The 14,253-nt window shown below is 39.0% G+C and overlaps 1 protein-coding gene across 2 annotated transcripts in view; it reads left to right on the top strand.

Annotated features, from left to right (window-relative positions):
• Window positions 1–8,354, top strand: part of prdm1a (PR domain containing 1a, with ZNF domain) — a 14,073-nt gene extending 5,719 nt beyond the window's left edge. For both annotated transcript variants that reach the window (XM_014021612.1, XM_014021613.1), the window contains 4 exons: window positions 997–1,249; window positions 4,574–5,661; window positions 5,891–6,019; window positions 6,131–8,354. In XM_014021612.1, coding sequence (XP_013877066.1) covers window positions 997–1,249; window positions 4,574–5,661; window positions 5,891–6,019; window positions 6,131–6,733 — 2,073 coding nt within the window. In that variant the 3' untranslated portion in view covers window positions 6,734–8,354. The remainder of the gene's footprint in view (window positions 1–996; window positions 1,250–4,573; window positions 5,662–5,890; window positions 6,020–6,130) is intronic.
• The last annotated feature ends 5,899 nt before the right edge of the window (window positions 8,355–14,253 follow it).

The raw sequence follows: 14,253 nt of genomic DNA, 5'->3' as shown, positions 1-14,253 counted from the left end.
GTGTGTGTGTGTGTGTGTGTGTGTGTGTGTGTGTGTGTGTGGTGGGTTTGACTTGCATAAAAAGAAAAAAGCGTATAACCACAGGCAGAAACTGAAGTCGCTAAGGTGTTCCATTCATGCTCATGTCTCACTTTCTCGCTCGCATACAAGAGAAATGAGAGGTAAATACTGAGGAAGAAAAAAAAAAAAAAGAGACCCAACCGGGGGAGAGGAGAGGTAGAAAATGAGTTGAGCCTTGCTTTCCCTTTTCAATATAAAAGAGAATCTCCTCTGTCAGACTTTCTGTCTGACTTCTGGTGTTCTGGTGACATGGTAAGAAATGAAAATATCGGGGGAGAAAGAGAGAAAGAAAAACGTCAGAACGTGGGTAAATTAGTTAAAATATTCCGGCACAGCATCTGCTGAATGTAGATTTATTATTTATTTAATTTGCTGTAATAATTTATCAGATATTTTATGTCATTCAAAGCTTTAAAATCCTTCATTTTTTTTATTCAAGACCTTAAAATATTAACTTGAACCAAATTATTTTGGAAGTTTTTTGGCAAAATTTACAACTTTCTTTTTTTCCTGATCAAATTGCCTGAATTATTACAAATGTTTTCTGTCTAATTTATAGGGCCCCCATTTAAGTTCTCAGTAACAAAAAAAACAACAACATAGATGTTAAAGAACTGTTTGTATGATGTTTTAAATCATATATTTTTAAACTGACATAATCATTGTACTTGTTCATATAATACATAGAATAGAAGGTTTTATTCTAAATGCAATTGTTTTTAATTGAATCATTTGTTTTATTGTAAGCTTAGGTTTATTGTGACTGTGTTGCAACCGAGTCTGTCTTTTTATATGGTGCCAATCACAATGGGTTAAACCTGGTTAAATAATAATAATAATAATAATAATAATAATAATAATAATAATAATAATAATAATAATAATAATTTAAGGTAAAAATTCAACATTAAAACCATTTTTGTCTTCTTGTTCCAGATCTACGTGGACGGCGAGTTTCACCACTTTGTCGACGGCCTGGACGAGACTCGCTCCAACTGGATGCGGTACGTGAACCCGGCCCACTCCGCAGCCGAGCAGAACCTGGCGGCGTGTCAGAACGGCATGGAGATTTATTTCTACACTGTGAAGCCCGTACCTGCTGGCGCTGAGCTGCTCGTCTGGTACTGTCACGACTTCGCCCGACGTCTGAAATACCCACCGTCCGGAGAGCTGATGATGCAGAAACTTAGTAAGTTAATGAAGTTTATTTAAGACTGCTAAACTGGGAAAAAAAATCTTTGTTTTTGTGCTGACAAGTCTAAAAAATTAATGGCTTCAGAATTTAGCTGTTTTTATTAGAAGCTCAAATGAGTGACCAGCTCCTCTAAGAAAACTTTAAATGTGTGAGTGTGTCTTGAGTGTGTCCTGTCGCCGCTCTTAAAGCCTAACAGTGTTTTTTGAGTGTCGCTGTGTCTCCTTCCTCTCTCACTGTTAGCCTGTCATTATCTCACACACACACACACACAGAATACAACCTTTCATCTCTGTCAGTGCCATCATTGTATTTTTTGTCTGTGTGCCAGTGACAGTGTAATTACACACAGGGGTATATGGCCCCTAATGCCACAGTCTTACACACTTAAAGACCCACTTTAACATAAAAGCTCGCTCAACCTCGCTCAACCTCAAAAAAAAGCAGCAGAGACAAATCGTGTTTGCTTAACTTTACTGCTTTGGAGTCATCTTAAAGTTTTCTCTTGGTTCATACACAAAGAAATATTGCACATTGGCAATATTACACGTTATCTGTAGATATTTATTTTGATTATAGCATTTCAGTCCAACTTTTAAATATCGCTTTAAACTCTCTGCAAAGAAGTTCATGCCAGCAAACTATCTGCAGTGATCCACTTTGGTTAAGCTGATCAAAGAGAGAGCAAACTAAGAGGAAAACAAAGACTAAGAGTGGGAGCTGAGAGGCTTCCAGGTGTGACTGCAGGCTAATAGCAGTTTTAGGTGGCAGAGGAACCACGACACCCAGCCAGAGTGGCTCCACGGCCCAGGGAAAAATGCGCATGACCTGGGGGACAGTGGCAGAAGGGATCATCTGTTTCCACCTCCCTTCCATCTGCCCCATCTCAGCCCACTATGTACAAACTATATGACTTGTCTTTAATTGCCCTCATTTGTCATTAAGCCCTTTGGCTCCTTCCAGCCAGTCTCTGAATTTTAAAACACACTTGTACCCGAATTTTGGCAGGGCTTTTGGGTCTCAAGCCCCTAGTGTGTCACTTGTGAATTTACATTCCTATATTGACTAACGGTGGACTCTCAAGAGGTTCGCTCTGCTAATGAAGTCAGAAATAATGTCATTTGCTGAGTAAAACCAAGACAACCCACAATGTGTTTGACTTTAGTAGCGTTAGACTGAAACTCAGTTAAAGGGCAAAAGGTAAAACGAGAGGATGCTTCAGTGATCAACCCCTTTAATGTTGCAAGCTGAATTACTTGCAACCAAATCATACAAGCTGAGCAGCTAAGCCGCAATGTTTCATCGTCAGATTTTGGAATCAGGAAGGCTTTTTGAATGTGACTTGGAGCTTCTTCACACATATAGTTTATTATTAATATATGTAGCTAAAGATTTTCAAGGACTTTCTGTTTTAGTTAGCTTAAACGTAACTGTCTCAAGATAAATACGGATATTTTTGACATTAAGATTTTGTTTTACATCCAGACCAGCTTAATTTTAGAGAAATGAGACAATCATTTTTCTTAGCATGCACTGAATTTTGGTTAACAATAAGAGGAAATCTCAGAGGCTGATCAATAAATGAGTATGAATTATCACCCCATATGTGTAAAATTACACCTGGTATCCTAAAGGGGGAATCAAAGTTTTTGAACCCAACCAGATGACCTCTTGTTTTGCAACCCAAAGCAGGGGGCTGACAACAACTGTTGTCACATATTGGTTTTCTTGAGTATGAGCTCTTTCCAGTACAGTCATTACAAAACCAGACTTTTGTGCCTAACTGCGTGGACAAAATGACTGGGCATGAATCTTTGTCTCACTCCCTCACTTTCTCCTTTACTTTTCCCTCTCGTGCTTTTTGTTGCCTTGCATTTCAGGTTTTAGCACTTAAGAGCACCTGTCATCCATGTGAGGGTTCAAAGATACTCTGGTCCACAGACAAAAACACTCTCTAAACCTACACTAATGCTAATTTAGGAGTGACATGCCGATGCATTTGCACCCTACTTTTTATCTCAAACACATGCAACCTCACACATGCAGTGCTCGTGTGTCTGTGTGTGTCAGTGTTGGGCAATAACCCTGATATATATGCCACTTAAAAAGACCAGAAAGAAGGTGGAGGAGAGGGTTGGGGGAGGTAGAGCTGCACCTCCTACCCACTCGGTTGACTACTTGAACTTCCTGGCAGAAGGGCCGTGTTGACAGATTGATATCTTCAAGATGGCTGCCATGTTTGTTTTCTGGAAGAGGGATGGTGAGGAGGGGGAGAAGAGAAGGCGGAAGGCTAAATGATAACCTCAGTGTTTACACACTGCCGTTCTTCTACTGACGAAAGGGTGTATTACGTTGTGTGTATGTGAGTGAGAGGACTGGGATGGAGGGGAGCAAATTTCACCAGTCCTGGCATTCGGGATTTACTCTGAAAGTTCAATCACTCTCACACACATTTTCTTACACTCTCTCACACATACACACTCCCCTCTGGGCGACCTTATAGTATAAAGAGTTGACTGGGCAGTAAAAGAGCTTACATATAATAGACGGCTGCTTTTTAAAGCTTGTCTGTGGCAATTAACCAGCCGAGATGTGCTGCTAACTGACATCCTGGAGCTTTTAAAATGTGTGTGAGGGAGCTCTACCCCTAATCCACTCTTTCATCATGGAGAGAAGACAGTAGGTGTGAGTGACTGGGGAGGAAGCTCTCTAATTTACCCTTCGACCTGGAAACAATAGCAACTGGCTAGAAAAAAAAACAAAAAACTGGAGAGTAAGAGCTTGATCAGAAGTGTGTGCAAGTTGTCCAAAAGAGGAAGAGTCAACAAATCAGACAGAGGTCTTTATCTGCAGGCGCCTTTGTGTGTGTACCTTGTCACATGGTGTGGGTGTGTTTGTGTGTGTTTGGGGAGGGCAGGTGGAGGCCAAGCTTTTTCTGAAGATATCTTTAGCAGGAAACCCTCCATCAGCCCTGTCTGTCTGTCTGCCACCATTCTGATTTTATCTTGATTTTATAGACACCCACACATCGCATGCACCACACACAATGCCTAAAGGCAGATGTCATGCCTCACTTCCTGTGTTTTGCTCCTTTCCTTGCCCCTTACCCTCATTCATCAATTCTGTCAAACTAATTAACCCACTGAGTTACTTATGGTGTTCCCTAACACTAAGGCATTCAACTTGCAAAGTTGATGTTAACACTGTGTTAAATGCCACAAACTGGGCATTTATGGTTTCTATACAAACTATGTACAGGAACATTTTGCCTCCTCGTTTTATGAATATACTGACCTAGTTTCTCTTTGTTTGTCTCTACAGAGCAGTCACTTTTGGAGGTAAAGCAGCAGCAAGCAGACAGAGAGGAGAGCAGAATTGAAGCGTCCAGCCCATCTCCCATTGCAGTCACCCCCAGCCTGCACAAGAGCGAGCACAGTGTTCTTTCCATACTGCGTGGAACCAACAGCAACTCCTCCACCACCAAGAGGGAGCCCAGTCGTCCACTTCCAACCCGCCCACGCTGTGCTGATAGCCCAGAACGCCCCCTGTACCCCCGCGCCATCTATCCACCTCTCAGATCCCATCTTCCCATCTCAGAAGACTTTCTGAGCCACAAACCTGGTCAGCTTGTTTACCCCTTAACTCATTCCCCTGGCAAACAGTCCTCAGCCACACCTAGTCCTTCTGCAAGAAGCAGCCCAGACAGCAGTCCTCAAGGTAGTCCTTCTGGTCCAGCAGCATCACCCGCTTCCTTCTACCCCACTGGACTGAGTCCTTACCCTGGTTACTCCCCTCCACCTGCCCCACTCCCTTCCCCATTCTACACTTCGGGAGCGCCCTACCCACGTTACCTTCTTCCCCATCCGTATCCTCTACCTGGTGGTGGTGTCCCTGCTGTCGGAGGAATCTTTCCTAGGCTTTACCCTGTCTACAGCAGCCTCTTACCCCCTCATGTGCCCCTCCTGCCTTCTGACCCAGCAGGGAGGCGCTTTCTTATGCCTGAACCTGTACGCCCCTCCTGTATATCTGGCCAGAGAGACTTCCTCTTTCCAGGGCCCACCAGTGCCTTTTCAGCCGCCACTGCTCTGAAAGACAAAGCAGGGTCACACAACCCGTATACCATGCACCCTAACCTGAATGGACCAGCCCATGCTCCCTCCAGCGGCTCACCAACGGCTGGCACAGCGCCTCCCAGTGAGCAGTTGCCCACTAAGCCTACCTCTGCCCTCCTGGGTAATTCTAGCGATCAACATTCTGATGAAGAGGCTATAAACCTGACCAAAGGGAAGCGTGGTGCTGGCTCAGCGGGTTACAAGGCATTGCCTTATCCTTTGAAGAAGCAGAATGGCAAAATCAAGTACGAGTGCAATGTGTGCAGTAAGACATTCGGGCAGCTTTCAAACTTGAAGGTGAGATTTCGAGTTGTTCTGTATGTGCCTTTCAACATGACCTCTGCTTGTCTGGTTTATTATCTTATTATCATTCCTGAGCTCTGTGGGGATTGCAGTGTAATCATTAGGCAGCAAAGCAAGTTTGTGGAACTAAAATGAGCAATGAGTGTCACCAGATGTTCAAATATTTAAACATTTAAGATTACCGTTTGAAAAACGTATACTTTTTTAACCCTTTGACATGCAGGTTCATCTTCGCGTGCACAGTGGAGAAAGACCCTTCAAATGTCAAACCTGTAGCAAAGGTTTCACTCAGCTTGCTCACCTGCAAAAACACTACCTGGTTCACACTGGAGAGAAGCCACATGAATGTCAGGTAGGAAATGTTGAAAATGTGCTGATTCTTTCGACAGTTTATTAACAAACTGTAAGAATTAGCTCACTGGTTGTTATAAGTCACTGATGAGCTACTTGTCTCCTCCTACAGGTATGTCACAAGCGATTCAGCAGCACCAGCAACCTGAAAACTCACCTGCGCCTTCACTCAGGGGAAAAGCCGTATCACTGCAAACTCTGCCCAGCTAAGTTCACGCAGTTCGTCCACCTGAAGCTGCATAAACGCCTTCATTCCCGCGAGCGTCCACACAAATGTCCCCACTGCCATCACCACTACATCCACTTGTGCAGCCTGCGACTTCACCTGAAAGGCTACTGCCTGGCAGCAAACCCTGGCTCTGGGAGCCCAAATGTTTCTAGCCAGGCTTCATTGGAAGAGATCCACCGCGCCAACGAGGAGATAGAGCGCTTTGACATAAGCGAGCATGCGGAGCAACTGGAGCAGCTGCAGGGAGGAGTGGAGATGGATGCCATGTTAGAAAAGCAGGTCTTGGGGATGCTGTGGAGAGAGACTGAGAAGTCCCCCCACTTTCATGCCTACCATAATGGCAGTGCCACTGAGCTACTGTCAACCGGATATGGTGCTTATGAGTCCCCAAACGAGACATCGGTAATCAAAATGCGGCACAGCAGCCCCATCCCACCACTTCCCGCTAATATCACTGTCAAGAAAGAGTCAGAGGATCATGCCTAAATGGCCTTTTATGTACAAGAGACAGATTTTAGACTGTATGGTGGACTTGTTTCCAGGAGCAATAGCTGTACATAAGGTTGTTTAAAGAAGTGGCATCACTATGTTTTCAACCTATCAGGGACTCGCATACTCAGGGCTGCAAGAGACACTGTCCCATGACTACTCAGTGATTTCAGCATTTACCAGTTTTAGACAATCACCTAACAAGGATTAACTTTTAATGTAATAATATAATTCTATTATCATTATTATAGTATGATTTTTGTCTCTTTTCAAATCTATTTTGTTTTTTTATTAATTTGTTGTTATGTAATCTAATTTATTATATATTTTTTTGTTTTGTGTCTTTAAAAGCAATAAGTAAAATGGATGTTCAGACTGATGGGGTGAAAACATAAGTACATTTTTTTCCCTGTGGTCATTTCTTTGTAAATAGTTGTTCTTTTTATGCCCTTTATTTGTCCTATTACCTCTGACCAGCAGAAACAGGGGAATCCATTCTTCAGGGTTTTACCTATTTAAATTTTGAAACCAAAGTAGCAGGTTGAAATGGTAAAAATTAAACTTGCCAAAGTATGGCACATAATTTTGCTCATTAGGAGACAAAAGCTTTATTTCAGCCTTCATCGATAGTTTACCTGAAGTTTGTGTCCTTTTCTGATGTTTTCTTAATTTAATTGGAACAAAAAGGGCATTTTCTTTTTGTAAAATTTTCACAACAGTTACCTCAGTGTGGATGTGATTTATGTGTGTGTTTGTGTGTGTCTAAAGGAATAGCTGAAGGTGGGAGTTTTCTATTTATTAGATTTTTTTTTCTACTTGAAGAAAAACCAAACTAAACTGGAGAGCAGCTCTTCACGTGGTCCAAAGTAGCGGCGCGGCCCGCTTAACATGTAGCACAAAATGGACTCAGGAGGCTGGTTAGCCGTGTTTCCCCCTTCTCCCTTCTTCTTTCATTTTTGTGAATAGATTTGAAAATTTACACTATATATGCTAGAAACCAAAGTTCACTTGGCTTTCATTTCAAATGCACACCAAAAAGTCAAAAAAGGACAAATCTAAACAAGGGAAGAAGGACTCAAGGAATCAAAATGCTGAAAAAAGGAAGGTGAACTTTCTGTATATGATGAAGTGTTTGCTCTTTAGTTCTGTTATCAGTTTTGTATGTATATATTTTTTTAAACTTTGTTCTTATTTGTTAATATTTTTTGTTTGAAAAAAAAAAACAGCCCCATTCATCTGCTGCCTTGTCAAGAACACCTAAGCACCTCGGCCCTCTTTTATGCACTGGCCCCTCCCTCTTACTTTATGTCTTCTGGGCCGAAGCTTTTAACATTTACACTGTGTATAATACCTATGAAACTGGTCAAAACTGCATTAATACTTAATTTAATTTTACTAAAACAACTGTGATTTTTTTCGTAGCAGTTGTGCATCAACCTTTGAAGTCCATTTTTCTGTTTCATCGTGTTTCTGATGACCAAAGCATGTTTTCTCTGGTCAAAGCTTTAACTCCAGAGGAGAATCCTGTCTTTGTTTACATTCTGGTTTCCAAAGTTATTTAAGTGCAAAAATGTCAAAAATGTAAATTATGATATAAATGTTCACTGTTTTAATTTAAGGCTCTGTGTGTCATTTTTTTTCCCAGTATACATTATTAAAGATGCAACAAACATGAATTCAATCTGAAGAATATGCCTAATATTATATGGCTATATATTTATATAAACTCTGCATGTGGTACAATAATTGTACTAGTAAGATAAAGTTATTTATTACATTTTCCTTTTTACTCAACTTTTTGCCTTTAAAGCTATTTTAAATGCACGGTAAACAATTCTTAACCCTAAAGAAACTGAATTTTCTAAAATTGTTATTTTTAAAGCACATTTTATACATAAATTAATACAAATTAGATAGTAAAGTTAGTAACTAACAGTAGCTTACGTTCAGTCATGTCACATTACCACAAATGTAATGTAAAATAAAATAAGGGAGTGATGTGACATTTCTTAATCTGGAGGCTCAATATGTAGACAAATTCAGACACATTACAATACATTAGTTTCACAATTTGAACAAACTACTTACCAAGTGGTGATCTTAAGTGCTGTCACCAGTACACTGCAATAAACATATAGATATGTTATTGGAAGATAGCCACAGCTTTATGGTATTTCACTTTAGTATTCCATATGGCATCCATCCATCCATTTTCTTTACTCGCTGATTTCTTTCCAGATCACAGAGTTGAAGTTTAGCTCCAGTAGGGTTGGGCAAAATCAGTTCATTTGCAACTAATTGTTAGAAAAACTTTGATTATTTTTGGCACTTGATGACTAATACGATTAATGCCACCATGCAGACTGACTGGAGATTTCCCCGGTCAGTCCGCTCAATGCTCCTCTCCACTTCAAATATGAAGAACATTTTAAAAAGGAGTTTTTCTTCTTACTTGGTTGAAATATAAAGACTGGTATGGCCTAAAGTCTGTATTTTTGACACAATTTAGAATAGATTTTTATGGAGAAATCTTTCCCACTACAGTGACTTAAACTGGTTATGTGATTAGGGCCAGGGACTCCAGAGGATTAATCATCTTAATAATTGTTATTGGCTAAATACCACAATTAATTGTGATTTATTTATTTGTCCCAATTTCGCCCAATCATAAGCTCCAGAAGTCACGAGAGGCAGGTTATACCCTGCACAGCTGACCTGGTCCATCACATGGACACATAGAAACAGGAGACAAACAACCACTCACATACTGGGCAACTTACCAATTAACTTTGCATGCATGGGTTTGGTCTGTGGGAGAAAACCAGAGTACCCGGTGAAAAGTCACACTCCAAAAAGACAAACCAACAATCAGCTTTTGGTAAAACGTTTTTGTTAGTTTGTTTTACTAAAATGTCTGTCCATCATTTGGAGACCAAATGATTTGTTAGTAATTTTGTATTTTTTTTTTTTTTTTTTGAGGTGGTGTGTGATGATTCTCTCAACTTTTTCCTTGAAATGTGGCAATAATTTGATCAAAGTTCCTCTAATAAGTAATGTTGTAAGAAAACTTTTCCATAATGTAGCTAATAAATGTTGATGTATTTTTTATATTACTTACAAATAAATTGACGACAACAACATACTTGATATCAAGGGGATCAGATATTAAATTTTGTATTCTGTAGGCACATGTGTGAAACACCCACTTTAACCCTTAAAACATAGTGGTTGCCCCACATAACAAATCCCATTTTAAGCCCATGGTATCAAGTAACAAGTGTGAAAGCTCCCAGAGAGAACAAGGCGAAAAGTCCAGCAGGATTCTCATTTTACAGTTGCCATCGTAACTCTTAACTTGTTTCAACAGGAGAAGAGGTCTAAACACTTTGATTAACAAAAAACACCTGTGTCATTTAGTCATAGGTGAAGCAATTTAAATAGGGCAGTAAATAAATACACAGAAATACTGCTTTAAATAAATAGATTTAACATACACAATCATATCGGGCAGTTTTTAATAGTTTTTTTTTTCTATCCACCAGCTCGTGTATTTTGCATTTTTTTATCACTTAACCTGTAGTAAACTAGCCTTTTTGGTGAAGAGTCGTGAATCTTTATGTCTATTTCCTTGCAATACCAAACTTTAAGACTAGAGCAGGAAATGGGAACACAGCACCAACTGCCCTGTGTGGTGAAGAAACTGTCATGTCTTTTATCCTAAACTGAAGAGAGTCAGAAAGGGTTCATTTTAGATCTTCAACTCATGTAAAATGGAAAGATTCAGTTGTAGTACCAATGAAGACAATTATATAATTGCTTTGTATATTGTCAGTTGTTGAATTATTTTTCTTTATTAAGTGAGGTGTGTTGCCAATGTGTCAGTAACACAATGGTATATTAAGACCTTTTTTCATTAACAAAATAAAGTCATATTACAATATTAAAATCATAATATTATGAAAACTCCTACACAAAACAGCAGTCTTACCACTGTGTTAAAATGAGGAATGTAGAGAATCTTGTGAAATTGTACTTTGGTATCAGATAAAAGAAACAATCTTTTAGCACATCAGCATCAAACAGAACTCGACGCCAACCGTCGCTGATGGCCCCATTGTGGACGGAAGGAGAGCAATTTCTTTGTCCCCTACCTTAGCGATGGGGTACAATTATCCATAACAGGACTTTGAAACAATAGCTGTGTTGCAATTAATGCTGCATTGATCAATTGAATCCTCGCGTAATTTGGATGAAAGAATGTTACAGTAACTGTGACCTAAAAGTCATATCAGATTACTTCATAAACACAGAGACACGCATGACTGTCCACAGCAGGTTTGAGGAAATGAGGGGAAATAAATCAGGAAAACAAAATGGACATTTCACATATTATGACTTTTTTCTCATATTACAACTTTAATCTCTTATGACTTTACTCTTGTAAAAACACTAACTTGTTGTGCTGCCTTTTACTCAGTTGTACAGTAAAGCTCAGAAGACAAAGAAGAAAAACAGAACCCTTGCGATATTTATAAATTGTCTCATAAACCTGAAATTTAAAAAAAAAAAAACATTCATTAATGCAGCAAAAACAATTTGCCTTAAATATATCAAACTATAAAGTATCCTTAAAGAAGACCACTAGAAACTTTAGTCGATTACATTCATTTAAACAGTCAACACGCTACATTGTCTAAAGAGAGCAATATTATGTTCGTTATACTTCAAAAAGTCCCAAATGCTGCGTGTACATTTTTTTAAAGTCAAGCAAATTTCCTCTAACCTGTAGGCTTACAGCAGTCAGCTGTGCAAGATGATATGTTTTTCAGAAAGAGTGATGAAATAAATTCCACCTTCATATCATTATGGATACTAAGAGGGTAAAAATGGAGGGTAAATAGTCTCCGTGTGAGAAAACAGTATCAATCCATTACCTCATCACCCAACTAAAAGCACCCGGTGCACCCCCACCCTTTGACTAAGCATCTTTCACTTTTGCGCACTGCATTGCTCTTTCCTGTTTGTTCAATCTTATTATTACTATCAGGGAAACTTCTCAAGTCACACGTTGACACAGCGGGTTCCACTACCTCAACAATATGGCGTTGGGGTTTCACAGCACTTTTCTGACCGGGGGAGGACAACACCCACCAGGTCTGGAGGAGGGGGGATATCCCACGGGTCGAGACGCTTCTATCGAAACAAGCCTGCCTTCGACTAGCCAGAGTTCTTTTGTTTGTGCGCTGTCCAATTTTCGAGATGGTTTGATAAGGTTTCAAATATTATCTCATCTTACAAAGCCCTCCCCTTCACACCAACGGCTTCATTCCAAAGATACAGTTTTGAAAAGAAAGAACGCCCACATTTTATAGTTAAAGGCCATTTGAGTCTTCTAAGAAGAGAATACTGATGACATTTAGAGCCAAGATTCTTCCAATGGTTTTCAACAGTCTTTTAGTGAACGGCTGACCAATATGAAATTGATTGTTCTCACTTCACATGAAATTTTAATTTGACATACCTCTAAAACTTTACAAAGTGTACCTTATGAAAGTTTTCATTATAAGACATATCTACAAGTCTTATCATTTAAGATTAGCAGAAACGCAGGAAGAGTTCTAATCATTTTGACTTCCCTGAAGCTAAAATTCATTTTACCCTACCATGAGGTTTGATGTTGGCCAGCACCTGTACAGGGCAGGTGGGAGGAGAGGTGTAAAGGAGTAGGAGGTTCACTGAAATGAAACACTGCAAAGCGAGTTGTTGGTGGTATTTTTTAGAAATTGGGTGGTATTTGATTAACAGAGATTAGAACAGTGGTGCAAATTCTCTTCAGTTTCCAAACCTTGGCTTTGTCGACAAGTGCCAATCGAGTTACAGTCAAATATTGATTTTCCTGGAAACCTTACAGGTTCCATAGACCCCTGATCTTCACCAGCACCATCCAGCTCAAGGGGAAGCATTGGTAACATAACTATTGATGAAGGATCTACATTAAACTGAAACATCTAAAACTACATTATCTCATTAGAAAACCTATAGTTTCTAAACTAATACTCTAAACAGAAGTGGCTTGTGAGCATAGATATTATTTGGGTGGACATAAATTTCTTATAAAGTCAATATAAATGTTACAATTTGGTACACATTTTCTGTGAAAAACTAGAAATGCTACTTAGCTATTTAATTAGGCATCACGTCAATCAGGTTTTTGTGATCTTCAATAACTCTTAGTGCTTAGACCCCCCACATCATTTAGAAAAAAAATATTTGTTTTCTTCTTTGGTTTGAAAAATTGTAACATACTCTATATGGGGCTCTGCGAATGTTTTTATGGTTATGGAAGTAATACTGCACTAGCTTCCTAATTTTTAACCTTTGATGACCTCTAAATCCTTAATGGGTGGTCTGACTTAAAAAAAATAACAGTTTTGGAATCAGTACATTGAGATTTACAAGTTAAAAAAAAGAAAAAAAACAGCTCTAAAATTAGTTTGAAGTTTTTATCAAAGTCCCTAATTGAATCAGTTATTTGTTGTCTTTTATCTCCCTCCCCGCCGTGTCTCGTTAAAAAAAGGGTTCTGTCTAATATTTTATCAGAAAAACACCTGCTCCCACCAAAACAAAGCATTTTATTTATTTATATATTTATTTTTTATTTATTTTTGCTTTAATTGTGGATAAAATGAATGAGACAGGCTCACGGCTTTCTGGGTTGTATTTCTAATTAAATTTTAAGTAATAATCCTGCTAAAATACTCCAGATTAATGGAGTTAAATGGTAGGAAAGACGTCCTGTGAACTAATTGTAAAGTACAAAAACAGCAGCAACAACCGTGAACTAGGTATCTTAACTCCAAGGCTTTCACGACTCAATTCAAAGATTTCAAAAACCGCAGCTCTATAATCACAGAGCTAGCAGAGTAACATACAGATTAAACAGTCCTACCTTCTTGACAAAAAGTCCTGTTTCTTGTTTCCCTTTTATGTCCTCAGTTTTCTGTGTTCTGTTCAGGCTTTGGTGTGCTCCAAATACATTTCTAATCATATCTCCTCTGTTGGACAAAACGTTTGCGGAATGCTGTTCCTGTATTTGGTGAATTCATGTTGGGGTCCATTTTGTTTGTATCCAGAGTTGTAAAGTAGCTAAGTACAAATACTTTGTTACTGTACTTGAGTATAAATTTTGGTTATCCGTACTTCACCTGAGTACCTAATTACTTTTCAGCCTACTTTTTACTTCCATTTCTTACATTTTTACACAATTGTCTGTACTTTCTACTCCTTACATTTTTAAAAAGGGCAATAAGTGGAAAGTTGTTACTTTAGTTCATTTTTGCTTGTTTCATTTGGCTTGTTATTAAAAGAAATACTGTAAATATAAACTGTGCCTCCTGGTTAGAGTGACTGCAATTGTGGTTGAATGAGACATATAAATTTAGATATAACATTTTGACACCATATTCGTTTGTACACAATCCATCACAGTTGCACGATGCATATCATGTCTCATATAT

This window comes from Austrofundulus limnaeus, unplaced genomic scaffold (assembly GCF_001266775.1).
Source record: "Austrofundulus limnaeus strain Quisiro unplaced genomic scaffold, Austrofundulus_limnaeus-1.0 Scaffold299, whole genome shotgun sequence".
Taxonomy (NCBI): Eukaryota; Metazoa; Chordata; class Actinopteri; order Cyprinodontiformes; family Rivulidae; genus Austrofundulus; species Austrofundulus limnaeus.
The sequence above is the reverse complement of the archived record's forward strand: the minus strand, read 5'-3'. Positions and strand labels throughout refer to the sequence as shown.